Source organism: Raphanus sativus, chromosome 2, assembly GCF_000801105.2.
Source record: "Raphanus sativus cultivar WK10039 chromosome 2, ASM80110v3, whole genome shotgun sequence".
NCBI lineage: Eukaryota > Viridiplantae > Streptophyta > Magnoliopsida > Brassicales > Brassicaceae > Raphanus > Raphanus sativus.
In genome coordinates, this window is record NC_079512.1 from 38,756,027 (window position 1) to 38,775,745 (window position 19,719).

At 36.1% G+C, this 19,719-nt stretch overlaps 5 protein-coding genes across 5 annotated transcripts; all 5 read right to left on the reverse strand.

The window, feature by feature from the left end:
* Nucleotides 1–40: 40 nt before the first annotated feature.
* Nucleotides 41–2,026, reverse strand: LOC108841418 (uncharacterized). The gene is made up of 6 exons (XM_018614173.2): nt 1,890–2,026; nt 1,429–1,609; nt 1,214–1,331; nt 1,083–1,127; nt 396–982; nt 41–299 (listed from the first exon to the last, which is right to left on the reverse strand). The coding sequence occupies exons 2-6, from the start codon at nt 1,596–1,598 to the stop codon at nt 191–193; spliced, it is 1,029 nt and encodes a 342-aa protein (XP_018469675.1). The 5' UTR covers nt 1,599–1,609; nt 1,890–2,026; the 3' UTR covers nt 41–190.
* Nucleotides 2,027–2,378: 352 nt separating this feature from the next.
* On the reverse strand, nt 2,379–5,947 carry LOC130508323 (phosphoenolpyruvate carboxykinase (ATP) 1). The gene is made up of 11 exons (XM_057003767.1): nt 5,794–5,947; nt 5,428–5,706; nt 4,720–5,067; nt 4,509–4,593; nt 4,323–4,423; nt 3,902–4,200; nt 3,585–3,758; nt 3,439–3,504; nt 3,189–3,367; nt 2,762–3,100; nt 2,379–2,676 (listed from the first exon to the last, which is right to left on the reverse strand). Exons 2-11 carry the CDS (start codon nt 5,691–5,693, stop codon nt 2,533–2,535), a joined length of 2,001 nt encoding a protein of 666 aa, XP_056859747.1. The 5' UTR covers nt 5,694–5,706; nt 5,794–5,947; the 3' UTR covers nt 2,379–2,532.
* A 4,394-nt stretch (nt 5,948–10,341) lies between these two features.
* Nucleotides 10,342–12,177, reverse strand: LOC130508326 (uncharacterized protein At4g37920). Its single transcript, XM_057003774.1, has 5 exons — nt 11,923–12,177; nt 11,337–11,771; nt 11,019–11,263; nt 10,760–10,947; nt 10,342–10,679 (listed from the first exon to the last, which is right to left on the reverse strand). Exons 1-5 carry the CDS (start codon nt 12,107–12,109, stop codon nt 10,436–10,438), a joined length of 1,299 nt encoding a protein of 432 aa, XP_056859754.1. The 5' UTR covers nt 12,110–12,177; the 3' UTR covers nt 10,342–10,435.
* A 225-nt stretch (nt 12,178–12,402) lies between these two features.
* On the reverse strand, nt 12,403–15,266 carry LOC130508325 (serine hydroxymethyltransferase 1, mitochondrial-like). The gene is made up of 14 exons (XM_057003773.1): nt 15,096–15,266; nt 14,962–15,012; nt 14,652–14,860; nt 14,472–14,548; nt 14,273–14,397; nt 14,070–14,162; nt 13,903–13,995; nt 13,622–13,819; nt 13,436–13,540; nt 13,296–13,361; nt 13,141–13,218; nt 12,942–13,053; nt 12,765–12,875; nt 12,403–12,670 (listed from the first exon to the last, which is right to left on the reverse strand). The coding sequence occupies exons 1-14, from the start codon at nt 15,180–15,182 to the stop codon at nt 12,522–12,524; spliced, it is 1,554 nt and encodes a 517-aa protein (XP_056859753.1). The 5' UTR covers nt 15,183–15,266; the 3' UTR covers nt 12,403–12,521.
* Nucleotides 15,267–15,438: 172 nt separating this feature from the next.
* LOC108841423 (agamous-like MADS-box protein AGL21) lies at nt 15,439–19,512 on the reverse strand. The gene is made up of 8 exons (XM_018614181.2): nt 19,152–19,512; nt 17,014–17,092; nt 16,628–16,689; nt 16,344–16,443; nt 16,193–16,234; nt 16,016–16,099; nt 15,785–15,931; nt 15,439–15,690 (listed from the first exon to the last, which is right to left on the reverse strand). Exons 1-7 carry the CDS (start codon nt 19,331–19,333, stop codon nt 15,794–15,796), a joined length of 687 nt encoding a protein of 228 aa, XP_018469683.2. The 5' UTR covers nt 19,334–19,512; the 3' UTR covers nt 15,439–15,690; nt 15,785–15,793.
* Between the last annotated feature and the right edge of the window lie 207 nt (nt 19,513–19,719).

A 19,719-nucleotide genomic window follows, 5' to 3' on the forward strand; every position in this document is an offset into this window, starting at 1 on the left:
AAACTTGAAAATGACCTCTAACCAGCTGCTAATTGATTACTTCAAATTTGAATATCTGATGCCTTTTATTAATAGAGAAAGAAGAAACGTACTATGACTTGTACCTAATATCGCATTAGCAATCATATTAACAAGAAACTAAAAGTGATGATGTATCACCGATAATAACACCCTGTAAACAACAAATGATTTAATGGTTCATCTTCTGTCTCTTCTCCTTTCTCATGAGTCTTTCTCGCTTTTCATCTTCTTCTATCAACCGTAGTTGTTCCGCGTCTTCTTTCTTCGCAAGTTTCTCACTGTTATCAAACAAACAAACAAACATGAACTTTGGTTTCCCGTGGAAATATTCAAAAACATCTTAACCATTGCTGGTAATGTAAATATGTACGTACCTTCGTTTCTCTTCTTTGATGATATCTTCTAAGGTAGCTTCCATGCATCTGTCATCATAATCATCTAAATCACGCCTGGCAAAACGATCAGTCTTGCACATCTCTCTAATCATTCTCAACGCCTCTTCATCTTCTTCTGACAGCTTCTTCTTCAGTTGATGAGCTTGCTTCAATGGTGGTTTGCTAACCTCCCGTTGTTTGGAAGGAGGCAATGCTTGTTTTCTTGGAACCACTTGAGAAGATCGTTTGGTTTCGTTGGAAACTTTCCTCTGTTCTTTGGGATCAGATGTCAATGGCTTTGATGAGGAACTTGGCTTCTGAGTTAGCTTCTTGCTATGGTCCATTGGTACAGATATTCTTGCAGGAGCTGCTGGCCTCTGAGGACGTAATTTGGAACCAAGCTTTGTTTGTGGTTGACCTTTAGTAGATGAACGTGGTCTTGATGAATGGCTTCCTCTGGAACTGGCTCTAGAGTTGGGAACAAGAGAAGAAGGTGGTTCCTTAATGGAAACAGGAAGCTCGGCATCATCAGAGAAAAGGAAAGAGTAGTCTCTTGATTCTTTAAGTTGCTTAGCTTTTCTTTTCAACTGTTGCAAGAAAAAAAAGGCATATTAATATTAGCAAAAGTTAACCTCACTCATTTAAGCAAAACATCAAAATCAATGATTGCGTTTGGAATTTTTTTACCTCATTAGCTTCTGAGACACTCGTTGGACTAGGAGTACTCTTGTTCTGCACGCATTACAAGAAAAGCAATTTCATCAGCATCAACAACAAGAGCTTGTATGAAACAGAAACGGTTGGGATGAGATTTTTACAATTTGGATCGAGTCGAGCGCTTTAGCGGCAAGAAGCTCGTCTTTTAAAAGTGGTTTGCTTTCTTGTAATACTCTTGAAGCAATACCAGGCTGAGAAGGACCAAAGAAGCTACCAAACCTAATAAGAAGAAGAAAGAAAACAGAGTTATTTAATATTCTTGCTTAATTATATAAAACACAAAGCAGCATTAAATGAAGAAATTAATATCACTTACTCGTGTAGTTTTTGTCTTTTGCTTGGCATTGAGTCTTCTTCTGAGGTTGGAGCAAGAAGATCGTTTCCGTTTTGAGTCTTGTTCCTGATGGATTCCTTAATACGTTGACGAAATTCAAGAAACTCTGCTTCAGAACGTCGCTTCAGTTCTGTAAGATAGTTTGATGACATAGTGATTTGCCCTGCAAGGTAGAAACCAAGTAAACAAAAGAGAAGAGAATTAGGGTTTCTGCCTCTCAAAGCAGGCGGCAATCAACTAGACAAAAACGACATTATAACGCATGAGGCGGCTCCAGTACCAATTCACAAACTAATCTTAGGGTTTAAAGTTTCTACCAGATACAATAACGTAATTAACTAGGACAAGTTTCAATTAGGTTTGATCACTGGAAACGAAAGACACTTTGCAACAAGAAATTATTAGCAATGTTGATATTACTATAACTTAAAAGAGAAACTTACTTTGAATCCACACGAAGGATCGATACTGCTTGGTCTCAGAGGAAAATAGACGAAGCTTGCGATTTAGTTGAGAGACTCAAAGAGAGCGAGAGAGAGGATATGAAGAAATACAAATATATTATTGTGAAGTTTTTATAGGCGAAAGGATTTGGGTTTTCGAATTTCCTTTCTACTGTTTTCAGTTTCCTTTTCTTTTCCTTTTGAGTTAGAAAACACTAATATAATTTTTATTTCTTCAGATATTATCTACCTTTTTTCTAAGAGTATTTTTTTAATCAACCTGAACCTGGTTAAAATTTTATTTTAAAGAATATATATTATGTTATGATTAATGTATAAAGATATGAAATTACGTAATGGCCATATAAAAATGACTATTTCATTAATGAATTATGTATTTGTCCAATGGACCAGACAATATTATGATTAGCCCACTTCTGCAATATAAACTCTTCTTAAATTATTTTAACGAAAATAAATGAAAAAAGATGAAATCATAAGGTCATATTTCATATATCAACCACGTTTGGAAGTTCTCGAGACCACTTCATATCAAGTACTCTCTCAACAAACACACACACAGAGTCCTTTATTCTTGATAATATATCTTTTGTTTTTTTTGGTTTCGACAACATCACATCTCTTAAAAGATAGGACCAGCAGCGAGAATCTCCTCCGTGAGCTTACCATCCACACCAATCTTGTGGCTAGCAAACGTCTCAAAGTTCTTCTTGAACAAACCTCCCAGCTTCAACAGAGTCTCCTTATGTGCTTTCTTATCAGACCACTGCATTTTTTTCAAGAGTTCATCAGTTATCAATAATTCAAAAAGAGTTTTGATAGTTTTTTTTTCTTTTTCTAGAGAAACTAACCGAGTTGACAGGATCCAAGATCTCAGATGGTATCCCTTCGATCTCAGTTGGGATTTCAAACCCAAAGATATCGGTTTTCTTGTAGTTGGCCTTCAAAAGGCTACCTGAATGGATTGCATCAATGATCTTCCTAGTATATGCCAGCTTGATCCTGTTTCCAACACCATAGCTGCCACCAGACCAGCCAGTGTTAACGAGCCATCCGGTAGCACCTTGTGACTTCATCTTTTCGGCTAGCATAGCTGCATACTTTGTAGGATGCAGCATTATGAACGCTGCACCAAAGCATGCTGAGAATGTTGCTGTTGGCTCCTTGATCCCATCCTCTGTCCCAGCAACCTAATGTACATATTCTCACATTGTTTGGTTAAGCTCTTAAAGGTCATGGAAACTGATCACCAACATAAAAGAAATTCTTGGAACGTACCAGAGCAGTGTAACCACTGATGAAGTGGTACATGGTCTGCGCCAGATTCAGCTTGCTCACAGGTGGGAGAACACCAAAGGCATCACAGGCCAGAAGTATCACGTTCTTGGGGTGTGGACCAACACAAGGTATTTTCGCATTTGGAATGAACTCAATCGGGTATGCAGCACGTGTGTTCTCTGCAAGACAAGAAGAATCAACGATGATCATTCGGTTGCTTAAGAGAAAATAAAGATTAAATTATTTTTACCTGTAACAGATTTATCAGAATAGTCCACTTCTCTAGTGTGCTCATCAAACACAACATTTTCTAAAACTGCATACAAGATCAAAACTCTATTGTTATCTCACAGTTTTGTAATAACAATTCAAATATAGATTGTGTGTTCTTTTTACCTGTTCCAAATTTGATGGCGTTCCAGATATCAGGCTCCTTCTCCCTCGAAAGATCAACGCACTTAGCATAGCATCCTCCCTCAATGTTCGAGACACCAGTCTCAGTCCAACAATGCTCATCATCTCCAATCAGATACCTATTGTGATCAGTAGACAGTGTCGTCTTCCCGGTCCCTGAAAAAACCAACATTCATAGAAAAAAAAAAAACTTCAGTCTCAATCCACACAGCTCATTACAGCACAAAAGGCAATCAGTTGTTCTTATTTTGTTGTCCCTTCACCATCACCAAATCATGGTGACGACACTACCAGTATACCTGACAGTCCAAAGAAGAGAGCAACATCTCCATCTTTCCCCATATTGCAACCAGAGTGAAGGGAGAGGATCCTACGCTTAGGCATAAGGTAATGCATCACACTGAAAAGACCCTTCTTCATCTCACCCGCATACTGAGTCCCCAGTATAACCATCTCCCTCCTACTGAGATTTAAGTCCACGCTAGTGGAGGAAGTCATGTAGTGAGTGTAACGGTTACACGGAAACTGTCCAGCATTGTATATAGTGAAGTCCGGAGTACCGAAGCTCTCAAGCTCCTCTGGAGTTGGTCGGATACACCTGCCACCCCTCACCAATTATCCATTTTGTTGTGTATTCATTCATTCACTCAACGCCAGGCTCAAGAGGGTACAACATTGTTGTTCATAAACATTAAAAAGGAAAAGGTTTTTAAGTCTTACATGTTGTGCATAAAGAGTGAATGGTAAGCTCTAGCTGAGACGATCCTGACTTTGATTCTGTTCTCCGGATCCCAGTTCAAGAACTGATCATTCACAAACACCTAACAACCCCCAAACCGTAACAACACGTTTATTAACTAAGATCAAAACTCTAAAGATCACAAGAGGTTGATTCAAAGTTTATACCTTTTCCAAGGAGTTCAAGTAATCAACAGCTCTTTCTCTGTTCACCATGAAGGTATGTTCATCCATCTCGATATTCGGCGAACCCCTAAAATCAAAATTTCAAAAAAGATCAAATCTTTGATGATTTCCATCTGAAACGGAGTTATGAAAACAGAGGATAAACAGAGTAAAACAGAGGAAAAACAGAGTTGCGAAAACAGAGGATACTCACTTTCCCCACCAAAGCTCGCCCTCTGTCGTGGCATCTCTAACGACACGCTTATCCCTGGGAGCACGACCAGTCTTGGCCCCCGAGAGCGTCGCCAAAGCTCCATTGGAAGTGATGAACGAACCTTTCTCGTACTTGATAGCCTGCTCGTAGAGCTCTGCAGGAGAAAGGTTGTAGAGGACGTGGGTGAATTTCAAGGAGCTGTCACTGACGGCGCCTAAGTCCGGAGTGAAGATGGAGTGATGCTGGCCGTGAGCGTACGGAGTAGTGGAACCGTCGGCCTTCTTCTCCGCCGGGTCTCCTCTCACCACTTTGGGTCCTGACTCTCTCGTCAACGACGCTAATGATGCACTGTGTCACACATCAAAAATTAAAATTTATTTTCCACGTGTCATTTTATACCACGTGTCATGTACTTAAATATTTCATCTAGTAATAACAGTCGCTATGGCGCATTAAATTCTCTCTGAATAATCCTTACAACAAAATAAATAATATATTGAGCAAAAACGTAAATTATAAATTATATCAAACTAAAAGACAATTCTAAAAAAAAAACTCCTGATTTTGTTATTTTTATAAGAAAACGATCGACACGAAAACGCAATATTTTGCTTAATTCGATATAAAATATTTTAAATCTAACAAAACTTAGTTATAAAAATCTGTAACGTCTAAATCATCTAGTATGTTAATAAAGTTATAATGGACCTGATAGACTGGAGTTGAATCTTCTGGCGCTCCTCCTCCGATGCGAAAGCGGCAGCGCCGCTTTGGTTAATAGGCGTTGTGGGAGCAGAACGCTTCTTCTGTAACGAGTGAAGCTCATCGATCGTCGTCGCCTTCACCGTCGGACCACTGTCATCGTGGCATATTTCGCTACCCCTCTTAGCTCCCGTTGTTATCTTCGGCATCGCTGGTCCTTTCGGGAAGCTGAATCCTCCGTCACCGTTAGCATTTCCGTTACCTGCCGACATCTTTTTCCGTTTCCTGTAACCATACACAAAAACTTATTAACTCCTAAGTCTTAACGTTACACTGTAATGAAAAATCACCCTGGACGTTGATTATTATTACCGGAGGAAGGAAGAGAGATCACGAACGAGAAGACTTGAGAAAGATAAAAGAGATTAATGATGATCGGAGGAGAAGATCATTTGATGTGTATGGAAGAGATGAAATGATGCGAAGGGAAGAGAGGCCCAAAGTGGGCTTTTTAAAGGTTAAATTTTTTAAACCATGGTTAATATTTAACCTTGATCAATGGTTAAGAGAGTTAACTATAGTTAAGATCTATCCTACCTAGGAGGAGCCCATTTTTAATATTTTTTTTTCTCTTCTTAACATTATAGCCGCTGGTCTGATAAAGATGACTAGACCATTTATTACGGGCCCCACTACGTGATAATGTAATATTTTTTTTTCCATCTATAGAGTTGATTAACAAACGGGACAAGCCTAAACTGGGACAAGCCCATAACCAAAACATACAAGCCTAAACTAGACAAACTGAAAAACTAATTGGACCTAAACAGAAACCCATTAACAAAAAAAATGGCTCCATTCTTCCACACGTTTGAGAACGATGCTCAAACTGTCCACGTATCTGCCTCCAACACTCCACAGTACACGCGTCCTTCTATCTTCACATCGAAACCAAAGATGTCGGTGAAGGTTTCCGATCGCCGGTTCCCGTCTTCCAACCAGATCCAAATCAGAGACTCTGCTCTGTCATCAGTGCCGATGAGAACCCACCTCCAACAACAGTATCGAAAGTATAGAATTCCCTCAGCTCGCAAACTTCTGGTTAAAGACCGCCATTAAAAGAACGACGCGTCACCGGAGCACTCGATTGGCATGCGTCCATCACGCATCCAACTTCATCACCGCCACACCTTCCAGCGAAGAGCTTCACCGATTGAACTCGATAGCTCTTTCTGGATATGATTTTTCAAAGACGCCAAGGAACCACCGAAAACCGGCCGCCAGCACTAAAGAGAAAGCGATGACGTCAGAAACAAAGTCAGACGATCACCATAGATAAGCGCGTCGCCAGAGTCAAGAGTCAGACAAAACCGAGCCGCTATAGTACTAAGCTAGAAAAGAAAACTAGGAAAGGCAAAACGGAGAACCTAGCCGACGGTGGCTACGGTAATCCACCCATCGGCCGATGACAGAAATCGCGACGGCGCTTTCTTCTAGAGAGAGGTCGGAGTTTTCTCGTCTAGAGAGAGTATACCACAACCAAGAAAAAATAGTTTTGATAGTTTTCTGATGAAAAAAAAGTATTTATAAACTTTTTGTTTGAAAATTTTTGATTGCTCTCCTACGTTTGAATTCCACGTACTGTAGTTGGTATGAAATTCAACTTTAGTTCGGGAATCAACAATAAGATTTGACTTTGCTAACAATAATTAAACCATAATATATAAAAGGTATTTATCTAAAATAGTTTTGATGGGAAATAAATCCTTAAGAAACCAATGTTAACGTGTAATAAGCAAGCAACTTGGTTTTTATTCAGCTTGTTTTAGAAAAAGAATCGAAAGAAAAAATCTGTGAGTTGCAACCCATGCCATGATTTTACTTGAAAGTTTGATTCGTTATACAATAATTTTTGCAAGTGTCATTTTTATCAAGTTGTTTTCAGACTTAAAATTTTATTTTTCGAATAGAACTTTAAAAATTTATCACAATGATGATATCACTTATAAAGACATTATTTTAGTTATTTTTATCATGGCTTTTGTTTTATTTTAGTTGTTATGTAGTCTTATTATATAGGTGTATATGGTTTTCTGAGATCGTAAGTGTGTTATAATTATCAAATGAACACATCCGTTTTGTGCTCGTTACTATGATACTTTGCCAATCTGATCAATATGTGGAAGGTGTATGTAACTTTAACTGACTTTGAGGGAAGACAGATCACAGGCAACTTGATGTTGGGCAATACCAGAAATAAAAGAAAACTAACTCTTTGTTGAATTTTAATGTTGCTATTTAAGTAAAACGACTATTCAATAGTGAAATCGTTTTCACGATTTTAAGAGGATTTGTGTCTTAATTTTTTCAAAAGAGAACTAATACTGTTCCCAAATAGTTTCGATTTTTTATTTAATGTTCAAAAAAGTATTTATATTTCGACTTGTCGTATTTTATCTATACCGATAAAGTAAAACAGATAAATTCGCTTGGTCGTTTTAGCAGAATATCAAAACGATTATATTTTAGGAGTGGGCACGCATCTCAAAGCAAGCGGATTCGTAGGAAGACACGCAAGGCTGAAAACACGTATATACATACGAACACTGATTTATAATTAGATTCGTACTGTAGTTCGATATGTATCAGGAACATACAAGTACAAGGTTACGTTATGATTGTTAATCTACAATTTACAAGTACCTTCATCACGTGTCGTTTTGGTATTTGATGTTTATGTCAAATCACTTGATTATGTCAATTATCAGTAATGATAAAGTCTAGCTTTCTGAGCCCAAAAAGGAGAGGAGAATAATGTTTTCAGAGACGTAGCAATTAGCAAATTGCATGCAAGCATGGACGCAGGGTAATGAGTACAAGATAATAAACAGACTGTAACCATTTTCAAAAAGCTGGGGCCAAGAATCTACCCTTCGGATTTTAAAAAACAAACAAATAAAAGACTTTTAACAAATAAAAGTCTTGTGATGGCTAAATTGGTATTAATTGTGAAATGAAAAAGGTGTATGTAATTGTCATAAAGTAGGCGCTACGTAATATCACTATTGAACACGGGGTTCGCATTTTGATGACAGATATATATGTCTATAAAAACTTATCTTTAGCTATAAGAGAATATGCATAAATCTCCAGTAAGATACAAATGTATGTTTATAAACTTTTAGTTACCACAAATGTCTATAGGGTTAAGACTTAAGAGATTGAAAGGTATAAGGAGATGAAAGTCTTTGGTTGGCACACATGTTAACGTGATGGAGAGAGCTCACAATTCACAACTAACGCGAGAGAGTCCCATGAAAATTTCATGAGTTTTTTTTGGGTTGTCGGTCTGATAGATGCTCACATCAATGACTAAATTCAAAAAAAGAAAAGCAGAAGTTATTGTTAATTTGAATATTAATTCAATGCTGAATATATTGAGAAAGCTATATATATAGTACATATTTTGTCAATTTTTAAAATAGTACTCTCTCCATTTAAAAAAGATACATGTTATAGAAAAAAAAATTGTACTAAAAAAAATATTCTTTTATATTTTCAATGTAATTTTTGTCAAATAATAATGAAAAATTATGAAATTTAAAAATATTAATTATTTTTTTGTAAAGTTTTATGTACATTATTTTGTAAAAATATAGAAAATATAAAATTACATAAACATATTTATTTATAGTTAAATTTTAATATATTTTATTAAAAGTCTGAAAATTCTAAAATATATATCATTTTGAAACGGAAGAAACATTGAGTTGCTTAACTATAGTTAATATCATTGTAATTAAAAAACATCTTAAATTGCATTAAAACTAAGAAATTACATTAACCTGCTAACCGCAAACAAACCAGTACATGTTTCTCGTATAATTTTCTTTTAAGAAAAATTCTTATTTCAGTTCGAGTTTCTTATATTCAAGTAACTATGTAGGTTCGATAAGTGTAAACTCGTTTCTATAATGGTAAAGTCTATATATTAGTATACTCTATGAAGAACAAATAAACATTTAAATGATATCATGTGAACCCTAATCTAAACCACACATTTATAAGGAAACCTTGAAAGTAAAGAGTTCAATATATAGTTATTTTCCATCTTGATCATGTATATACTCTTGAAACTTGTTAATGGAATCCAACGCTTAAACATGTGGAATGGAGTAGGTTAGTAGTATTATTACGTATATACTCGGAATTTTACTTTTTGATTATTCCATTGGTTCTTTCTCATATTAATTGTAAATTTGTAAATATTCCCATTACATATTCCAAGTTTGTCTCCTTGCGGGGGAGGCTTATTCACTCTTCTCTCTTTTTTCATTCCTTGGATATCTCAATTTTCACACTGCACACAAAAAGAGTTTTCTACTGTATCATAATTAAACGCACTTCATGAATTTCTGTTTTCCTTGTTTTCAGGGTTGGTCATAGTTTAAAATCAATCACAACAAAAAGAAAAAGAGAAATTTGGCACTAAAACTAAAAACTAATCATCTTTCTCCTTCTCTCTCTTTCCTATATCTCTCTAATTCATAATTTGTTTCTTAATTCTAGTTTGTTATCTCACCTGTTCTCTCATCACAAAACAGACTAGAATGTAAAAAATGTTTTAAAAAACCCAAAATATTTGAGCCTCCTTTGACTAACATTTGGGCCTCCCCTTCAGCTTATTACAATAAACAATGGGCCAGTCCAGACCTTTTTTGTAACACTAGATTGATCCAGACCAAAAACATTAGATTGATCCAACGGTTGAGATTCATTCTTCACCAATAAACCATTGCACGTTATGGTTTTCTGCAAAGGTCGTAAAAGATAAAATAATACTAATAATCCGGTTTCGTGGGCTACAAGTCATGTTGACTTTTCTCCACGACTAATATGGGCCTTGCACGTGACGGCCCATCACGAAATATTAATTTATAGAATAAGTCCTTCATATTCAGTCGTAATTTCGAATGTAGCTGTGTATTCTACAGAATTACTCTCTCCCCTTCTTTCAGTTCAAAAATTCATCAACAGAAGTAGTAGTAGTGTCTTCTTGTTCCTTGTTCGTGTTTCCATCAGCCACAGACGTTTTCTTGTCCAAATACTCCTCTTCAATAGTGTCTTTGAGGATGAAAAGCCGCTGAATAACGATAGGTTGGCTCATCTGTTTAGCTTCTCTAATGTCAGTCTCTTCTTTGTTGAGATGGTAAGCATCAAGCATTATCTTTATCCACTTATGCAGCTCCTTTGGCGTCCTGTGTGTGTGTTCATACTATTTGTTTAGAATCAAAGGTATACAGCAAAGTTTTGGATGATCATAGTTACTACTACTTACGTGTATAATGCTTTAGGGTCCTTAGCTTCATGGTCATCCCCAGGAGAGAACGCTGTTGCTAGAGCAGAGAATCGTTCTTCCGGGTCTGTTATATTGAGCAAGTACTTTAATAGTTTGATTTCTTTCGGCGTTATGCTTCTAAGACTGCTCTTTGTTGCTTTGTATAACTGATACATTATGTCTTTGGCCTGTTCACAAAGGAGTTAAAAGACATGAGAAGATTTAGTAAAGTTCAAAGCTTTGGGTTGATGTGACTTACCTCGTTTGTAACGGTTTGAGACTCTTTAGCAGCAGCGTAAGCAGAGTTTATTAATAAGATCAATGAGGAATCTAGCTCCTTGGACTTAGCAAGGCTCCTGATCTTTTCACAGGCAGCATCCACGGAATAAGAGTTTAAGATGTCATCAAACTTCGCTTGAGCATTATCTAAAGTCTCAACGTTCTCCAATGTATTATCGTAAGCACTCACTGCAGATAAACACCTAGCTGAAAGCCTCGCAACAGCTGCAGCATAAAAAAAAAAAAACAGTCATGAAACTGTAGGAACCACAACACATAGTTAGTGTTTTTTCAGTACCATCTCTGTCTTCTAAGCCATCAAGAGTTTCTGACAACAAAGCAACGTAGCGGAAAAACTCTCCAGTGAAGTCTCTGCGTCTCTTGGCAGCGATAGCGTTTATGTCAGTTGGGTTCTCTTGAATCTCCTTCAGAAGATCATAGTGCTTCTCCATCTCCTCATCTATCTTCTTGACTTTACTCTCAAGAGAAACAAGTTTCTGCTTCAGTAAAGGATCGGTTTCAGAATCGGCTCGTGTTCTGCAACGCTTGTAGAAGTTGACGCTGTACTTGTTCCACTCATCTCTCAAAACCAAATACTTCTTCCAGTCTTTAACTTTGGGTTTCTCGTTCAAGAAAAGATCGATGATCTTGTCGCAGAACTGAGCCATGGTGTAGCCTTCAGCAACCTCAGCTTCCATCGGATCCTCAACAACAAAGTTTTTCACTTCCGTACCTAAACCACCATTTTCATTTTTTTTTATCAAAAATATTCTCTAATATGACAAAACCCATTTGTCTAAATCCACAGATGTTTTGAATTGGAACCTAAAGGAAAGAACTTTATTGGTAATTAAGAAGAAAAGATGAGAACTTTATGAGCTTACTGGTTGTGGTGGTGGTGCTGACAGTGTCGGTAGCAAAGGTGAGACTTGAGGTTTTGCGTCTCATTCTTCTTCCTCCATTGATGAAAGCAGAGGAAGGGAGAAGAAGGGTTTGGGGTTTGCTGGGAGGGAAAAACAGTAACTTGTCTGGCGAGGAGATGAAGATTGATGTTTCCAGTAAACTCGCCATTTTTCTCGGATTCGTTCGTCTTTGGTGACGGAAGATAAGAAGAGAGACAGGGGGTTGTCTTTATGGAATTAAAAAGAAAAAAAAATTGTAGTTTTTAAAAAATTTACAATAAATTTTGGGGCAAAACCGTAAAAACAAACACAGCTTGCATCATTTTGAAATTGAAAATATTACATTGTAGGTCATATTTACCGTTTTAATAACACTCTAGGTCATATTGAAATTTTATAAAAAGATAATATGGTAACATGACATCACATATTCATATGTCTAACATCACTTCAAAAGACATATTCGGGTGAGTATGTTTCGCATAATATCATAACATAGAGTACATGTATGTTCTATACATTACATGGAAGTTCAAAGCATCATTGATAATAAAAGACTTATTTGTAGGATGAAGACATATTCAGTTCTTGTACTTCATGGTTTCTTTCTCAAACCCAATAGTTGGGAACTGCTTAGCGAACTCCTCCACGTCGTGGCGCAGCTTGGCAATCTCTGATTGGATGCCTGAAGACGATTCCATTGCTGACACAAAATCTTTCAGCTTGGTTCCTGTTTCATTTTAGAACACATCAGATGAGTTCTCTAAGCATTTGTTTATATGAATGAACTGATAAACCATAGAGAATCAGAGAAATGAATAAACCTTGAGCTTCAGATTTGACTTTGAGAGCCAACTTCACAGCTTTGTCAAAGTACTCAGCTACTTTGGCAAAGTCTTCCTCAACAAAACCTCTGGAAGTGAGAGCAGGTGTACCTAAAATGGCAGAGAAGTTTCAGGGAAAGGTTCCAAAAACAAAAGCATAATTAATGATTCTTATACCCATTCTGATTCCACCGGGAACCATGGCAGAAACATCCCCAGGGACAGTGTTTTTGTTGGATGCAATGTGAACAGCTTCCAACACTTTCTCAACTCTAGATCCATCAATTCCCTGCAAACCCCAAAAAAGAAAATCAGATAAATAGAAAAAGGAGTTTTAAGTAAGAAGAGTATGTAAATAAGAAAAGATCACAGTGACCTTGGGCTTCAAGTTCACTAGAACCAGATGGTTGTCAGTTCCACCAGAAACAAGTTCATAACCTCTCTCCATCAGAGTCTGCACAAACCAACAATACAACTTTTTAGAGCTATAAACAAACAGAACAATCTGCATATGAGTGTTGTTTTCTTCACCTGAGCAAACTTTGCAGAGTTACTCAGGACTTGCTCTTGGTATGCTTTGTACTCTGAAGTAGTTGCCTGCAATTTTTTAACAAACCATTAGATAGACTTGCAAAACCAATAAGGCAACGTTTTAGTTCCATTCAGTGTACCTGTTTTAAAGCAACAGCTAGTCCTGTAATAGTGTGGTTGTGTGGACCACCTTGAAGACCAGGGAAGACAGCTTGATTGATCTTGTCTTCATAATCATACAAAACCTTTTAAAGAAACAACATAATGAATAAGACTGAAGATAAATCTTAAAAAAAAAAAAACATTTTAGTTTTGTTTTTTTAAACCTCTTTCCCTTGTTTGTTAATTTCCTTAACACCCTTTCTGTAGAAAATCATGGCTCCACGAGGTCCACGAAGTGACTTGTGAGTTGTGGTGGTTACAACATCTGCATACTCGAACGGTGAAGGAATCACACCAGCTGCAACCAGACCGCTTATGTGTGCCATATCTGCTAGCATCACAGCTTTTTGCTTGTTACACACCTGACAAAAAAAAAGAAAAGAGTTTGGCTCAGAACTTAACTCTTGCTTTACAAGTAATCTAATTGTGTTAGATTGAATAATACCTTTCGGATGCGGGCATAGTCATACAGTCTAGCATAAGCACTTGCACCAGCAACAATCAGTTTTGGCCTGAAAAGAGTAGCACTTTTCTCCATCTGCAGATCAAGATTACCAAGTTGTATGATTAAACAAATATGAATAATGACTTAAATCAAATTTAATAATGAACCTGGTCGTAGTCGATGAAGCCAGTGCTCTCGTCCAAGCGGTAGGGCATTGTTTCAAAGAAGATAGACACAGCAGATATCTTCTTGGTGTCAGTCTGCATGAGATTACAAAGAGAAAACAAACAAACAAACAAAACTCTTTTTAAATCAGAAACAGTTGTGTACATTCATTCATTAACAGGATAATAAATAATAATGAAGGTACCTGATAACCATGAGAAAGATGACCACCGTGAGGAAGATCAAGTGCCATGATTCTCTCATGAGGCTTCAACAATGCAGTGTACACATGGAAGTTGGCAGGTGATCCAGACAAAGGTTGGACGTTCACTGTATAACCACATGACTCAGAATTAGCTCTCTATGTATCCACAAGTAAGAATACATGAGTAGAGTTGGTTTACCTCCCCACTTCTCAGGGTCTAACCGGAAAGCTTCTAGAGCACGCTTCTGGCACAAGGTTTCCGCCATGTCTATGTACCTTCAAACGAAGTCAAGATTGGTCAAACAAGCATGTCTAGGATCTGAAACTGAATTCGTGACTCTCTGATTGCAAAAAGAAAAAAAAAAGAGTCTGAACATACTCATTTCCTCCATAGTATCTAGCACCAGGGTACCCTTCACTGTACTTGTTAGTCATCACAGACCCAACAGCTTGCATCACCGAGACAGATGTGAAATTCTCAGATGGAATGAGTTCAAGCCCCTTCCATTGTCTAGCTTTCTCATGCTCAATGATGTCAGCAATCTCAGGATCAACTTCCTCCAAAGATGCGTTCAGCTGTTTTGGCCACTGCAACGAACCAAAAACATTGCTTCAGCCGCAAGGAAACTAATCAACAGCTAGAGATTTAAAACAAAAGGGGATTTAAAGAGAAGAAAACAAAAGCGTACAGTGACACGAGATCTCTCCTTGTCATCAACAGCTTCACTGGGTAAAGAAGACTGTACGAAACAACAACCACAAAATCAGAACATACAAGATTATGTCCTGATGACGAAAGCGGAGGATTCATAGGGGGCGTTACCATGTAGCATGAAGATGATCTGATAAGAGGACGAATAGGTTTGTCAACTGAAGAAGAAAGTCTCCTAAGAGCCATTGCCATCGCCATTTTTGCTCTGCCTCTCTCTCTCTCTGGAAAACCTAGAAACAGATTTGAATCATGAAAAACAATCAAGTGGCCTTATCCTCTGAAGAGAGCATTGTGGCCTCTGCTTTTGGCTGAGCTTTTGGTGGTTGCAATTTTTTTTTGAATTTTTTTCCCTCTTTTTCCTTTTATATTTTCTGATTTTTTATTTTTGTGGTTTCTTGTCATTATCTCATGTCACAGTCTCTCCACCAACGTTTCCATTCTATATGGTTATTAAAAAAGACAACATATTAATATATATACTCAGGAGAATATAATAAACACAGGTTTCCTTGTATTTCTTCTGTATTATATATGCTTCAATTATATAATTAAAAATGCACAAGAGAATGATAAAAAATATATGATTGATGATGAGAAGAAACATGCTTGGTTTCTTGATGTTTCTTCTTTGTTTCCAGTTCAAGTCCCTTATTCAAACCAAACGTTCGATTTGTTCTTCAATATCATCGTATCTTCAAACTTCAATCTGGTGAATTTTGTTTATATCATTAATAATTAATTAGTATATAATATGCCTAAAGTGTTTTTGTTGTTCTTCATGATCAGGTTATAAACTCTACCACTTGCTGTTATTCGCTTCCTCTTGGTGGGGTCTCATAATCTGAATGATCTGGTTGGCTTAGTTGCAACCGAATTTGAGTGTGTGATTCATCATGCGCAACGATTAGTTCACGGTGTATAAATCCGTTTGTGTTTGCTGTATAAGCCTGAAAGACACATTGAATGTTAAAGCCATCACTTTGAAGCTATAGTTACTACAAGTAAATGAAGTTTGTTTATATATTTGTTACCTTTTTGTAGAGTTCCACATTTTCTTGATGAATCCTTTGTACTTTTCTTGATAATTCAACGTTTTCCTGATGAATGAGGTTCCTCTGCACCCACAAGCCAAAAACTCGCAAAATAAGAATTGCAACTTATATTAATTTTGGAGAATATATATATATATACATATAACTTGTTGTAACCTTTTGGCTTAGTTCTTGGATTTCACGAGTCAACATTTGTTCCTGTAAAATCCGGAAAAAACAATAAATTATATAGAACTCTATATAAGCGATCTTTGAGCAATACACTCAACAGTATAAATAAAATACAAGGTATTAATATAGCATATACCTTTTTCATACGAACTCCACGCAAACTTATCTCAAGTTGATTCTCAAGACTGTTTAGTTCATTGACGCTCAAACCATTTAGTTGTTCCCCCATAATTTGTCTGCTTCATAGCAAATTAACATGTTATCATAATATGTATAAGTAAAAGTTTCTTATTTTCCTTCTTCATGTATATTGTGATTAAAGAGTAATTCTTATAATATGGTATATATGTTTTTTTTTTTGGTGCAAATGTTAAAAATATGGTATATATGTTACACAGTGGTTGTAATTCAAGGCAATACCGGTGGTTTTCTTGCAAAGCATGCAATTCTTGCCTTAGAACTGCAGCTTCTCTCTGCCAAAACTACAACACAAACCGCAAATAACTTATCAAAAAACATATATATGACGCTGAATTTCATTTAAAATGAAAACGAATTGTTTTCACGTACAAACTATATAAGCCTATCCACCTCTTGACGTTAGATTTCATTTAAAATGAAAATTCTTCTTTTTTTTTAATAAAAATTCTCGTACAAAGTGACGCCTTGTCGTCGCAAAAGAAGCAGACATAACTCATTAAACTTCAAACTTTGTAAATTGACTAAATTCTCATTTAATATACACGAGTCTGAAACCTTTATCAATTTTAGCACATATTCTCGAGTTTGTGTAGCTAGATATGTACCTTTACTTCTGATTCGGGGTTTAGTAATTGTTGTTGTTCCATCTTGCTCTTGTTGTATCTATCAATAACTGACTTCATGCTGTTCACAAGATTGGGTGTTAGTAACTTCATCGTGATTTATAATTCACTCACATCATATCAAATTATCACGAATATATAAGAAATTGTCCATGTGAAGTTGATTGAGAAACTTGCAACTCCTCCACTGAAAAACTTTTCATACATAAAAGGAAACTCACAGCCTTGAAGTTTTGTGCAGTATCCTTAGTATGTAATATATAGACAATATAAGTTCTCTTTTTTTTTTTTGAACAACCGATTTAAATTAAAAGAGAGAAAAGATTAGTTCAGCCCATGGGCTCTACATGCTTGAGGAAGAGAAACTACTATGGGCCTTAAGGGCCTGTTTAGACAGTAAGTCAGCCTCCCTGTTCTGAGAACAAGGGATGAACTGAAAAGAGATAGATGAGAACTGAAGAGACAAAGCCTCGATGTCTTTGGAGAACACCGTAGATCTCTTTAATCTTGTAAGTTCTCAGGTTTTGTAATAGGCAATACATACATCACACACACACACAACCCTTTATATAAACAACATATGTAAATTAAGTGGACGGTAGTTTCTTTTTCAATAAAAATGCTTAGATGTGTATAAGCAATAACCTTGAGCAATCTAATCATCAGGAAAAGAAAGAAGCTAAACCAAGGTTCAGTCACAAATATAATGGAATTACTGTGCCACACTTTTAAAACTAAATCCAAGGAACAATAACATGTGTCAAGGCATATCATGTAGCCAGTTAATTTCAAGAATGGTAAGCTCAACTATGCTAAGTTTCATATATGTGTAAATAGTTCATGAACATTATGATACTTGAGATAAAACGATATTGACAAATATCTCGTATAATATAGGTTATCTTTGCTAGATAATCAAATAAGATATCAAATTTTCATTTCACATTATTTGCAAAAAAAAAAATCACATCTATAGAACTCTTTTTACTTGGTTGAACTGATAACTAATCATACTATAAATGGTTTTATCAAATTTTTCAAAAAAAAGTCAAGATAAATACAATAATTTCATTTTTTAAGATTAGTTTTGATATATGTTTAATCTATACTATTACGATTTTCTACGTAAATCCATGAATATTGACGTCAGTTAATATAACTTTTTTTGGTAAAATCAGTTAATATAACCAACGTTGAGTTGGCCTAACGGTAAAAGAGTTACGGCTGTAACTTCCGCCACCCAAATTCAATTCACGGTGGAAAAGATTATTTACAATGCTTTAATTTCCGGCAAAGAGATGAAATCAGTTAATATAACTTGTCTCTGCTTTTATTCCGTTAACCAGGGTTTTAACGATTAACTCAGCTGAAATATAAAGGTCATGGTCCTGCATATATAGTTTTAATATACAAAATGTCATCTGATCGTTCTTTCATAATAAATAGTTCTATATATACAAAAAAATATCTGGAATATGTTTATCATGCTACAAATAGATAATTCTATATTGAATTAGAATAAGGTGTTTACTAGTTTAGTTCATTGGTTTGAGTAATTAAAGTCCCTCTCCACACCAATCTTTCAATCCTGTGGTCTCAGTTTACAACTAATTTTCCATAATTAACTGATGTTTTGAGCATTCACTTGTTATCTCATCTACTTTTCAATCATATCTAAACTGTGAAAAGGCAAACGATGAGCCTTAGCTATAATTAAGTCACTGTCCACGCATGTATACACAAACATACTGATGCCTACACACAAGCACTCGCATAGTAAGCCAAGAAACAAATTTCGAACAAGTTCTTTATATTCAAAGCTATCATTCTTCCTCACACTTCTCCTCATTTCCAAGCTTTCTTTGTTAAGAATAAATAAATATTTTGCCGGATATACATATAGGTCGTATTGTACATATAGTAAAATGTAATAGGTTATACCGACCGAAAGATGCAAAAGAAAAAAAAACAATCCACTAAAAATGAATAGATCACACAACTAAAAATCTCAGATATACCCAGTCCGAAGCATAAAATTGTATATAGGACACGCTTCCATATATATCTACACGATCAAAAAGATGTACAGATTTGAGATTGAATAACTGTAAAAGAGGAACCTGGAGCTGGCAAAGTCATAGAGCTTTCCGGTACTAGAGAAGATGATGAGACCGACCTCCGCGTCGCAGAGAATAGCTAGCTCTTTGGCTTTCTTGATAAGACCCTTTCTTCGTTTGGAGAAAGTGACTTGTCTACTCGTAGAATCATCGATCCTTTGGATTACAATCTTCCCTCTTCCCATCAATTTTATTCTCTAATTGATTCTCCTCTGGTTCTTCTCTTTTCTAGGGTTTTGTTTTTGTAGATCTTACAAAGACCAAAGGAGAAACGTAGAAAGAGAGGGACGAATAAGGGGAAAGAGAAAGGTAGAAATAGAAAGAGAATAAGGTTGAGCCAAGAGTCAACAATCTATTCGAGGAATAAATTAAGGATATATATGCACACACAGATTATATACACACAGACTCACCTCTTAATTAGAGACATTTTTGGTAGATTAGATATATGGCAAGTACCAAGTTTCTAGTCCAAAATAGTATTTTTGTGTAATTTTAATAAAAGTAGAGGAATAAAAACAAAAGCAACTACGAAATAGAATGCAGTTTTGGTAAAGTTCCTAGGTTAAAA

Excerpts from the sequence above, each read along its gene's own strand:
- LOC130508326 (XM_057003774.1), bottom strand. The coding sequence starts at position 12,109 with ATGGCGAGTTTACTGGAAACATCAATCTTCATCTCCTCGCCAGACAAG. Across the intron at positions 10,948-11,018 it reads CTCAAACCGTTACAAACGAG|GCCAAAGACATAATGTATCA; the intron begins GTAAGTCACATC and ends CTTTGTGAACAG. Across the intron at positions 10,680-10,759 it reads GACCCTAAAGCATTATACAC|GACGCCAAAGGAGCTGCATA; the intron begins GTAAGTAGTAGT and ends ACACACACACAG.
- LOC130508323 (XM_057003767.1), bottom strand. The coding sequence starts at position 5,693 with ATGTCGGCAGGTAACGGAAATGCTAACGGTGACGGAGGATTCAGCTTC. Across the intron at positions 4,424-4,508 it reads ACTTGAACTCCTTGGAAAAG|GTGTTTGTGAATGATCAGTT; the intron begins GTATAAACTTTG and ends GGGGGTTGTTAG. Across the intron at positions 3,368-3,438 it reads TTCTGATAAATCTGTTACAG|AGAACACACGTGCTGCATAC; the intron begins GTAAAAATAATT and ends CTTGTCTTGCAG.
- LOC130508325 (XM_057003773.1), bottom strand. The coding sequence starts at position 15,182 with ATGGCGATGGCAATGGCTCTTAGGAGACTTTCTTCTTCAGTTGACAAA. Across the intron at positions 14,549-14,651 it reads AGATACTATGGAGGAAATGA|GTACATAGACATGGCGGAAA; the intron begins GTATGTTCAGAC and ends CTTCGTTTGAAG. Across the intron at positions 13,219-13,295 it reads ACTCTGCAAAGTTTGCTCAG|ACTCTGATGGAGAGAGGTTA; the intron begins GTGAAGAAAACA and ends TGGTTTGTGCAG.
- LOC108841418 (XM_018614173.2), bottom strand. The coding sequence starts at position 1,598 with ATGTCATCAAACTATCTTACAGAACTGAAGCGACGTTCTGAAGCAGAG. Across the intron at positions 1,332-1,428 it reads AAAAGACAAAAACTACACGA|GTTTGGTAGCTTCTTTGGTC; the intron begins GTAAGTGATATT and ends TCTTCTTATTAG. Across the intron at positions 1,128-1,213 it reads CGCTCGACTCGATCCAAATT|AACAAGAGTACTCCTAGTCC; the intron begins GTAAAAATCTCA and ends TAATGCGTGCAG.
- LOC108841423 (XM_018614181.2), bottom strand. The coding sequence starts at position 19,333 with ATGGGAAGAGGGAAGATTGTAATCCAAAGGATCGATGATTCTACGAGT. Across the intron at positions 16,690-17,013 it reads ACCCCGAATCAGAAGTAAAG|TTTTGGCAGAGAGAAGCTGC; the intron begins GTACATATCTAG and ends TTTGTGTTGTAG. Across the intron at positions 16,444-16,627 it reads GCTTTGCAAGAAAACCACCG|ACAAATTATGGGGGAACAAC; the intron begins GTATTGCCTTGA and ends GCTATGAAGCAG.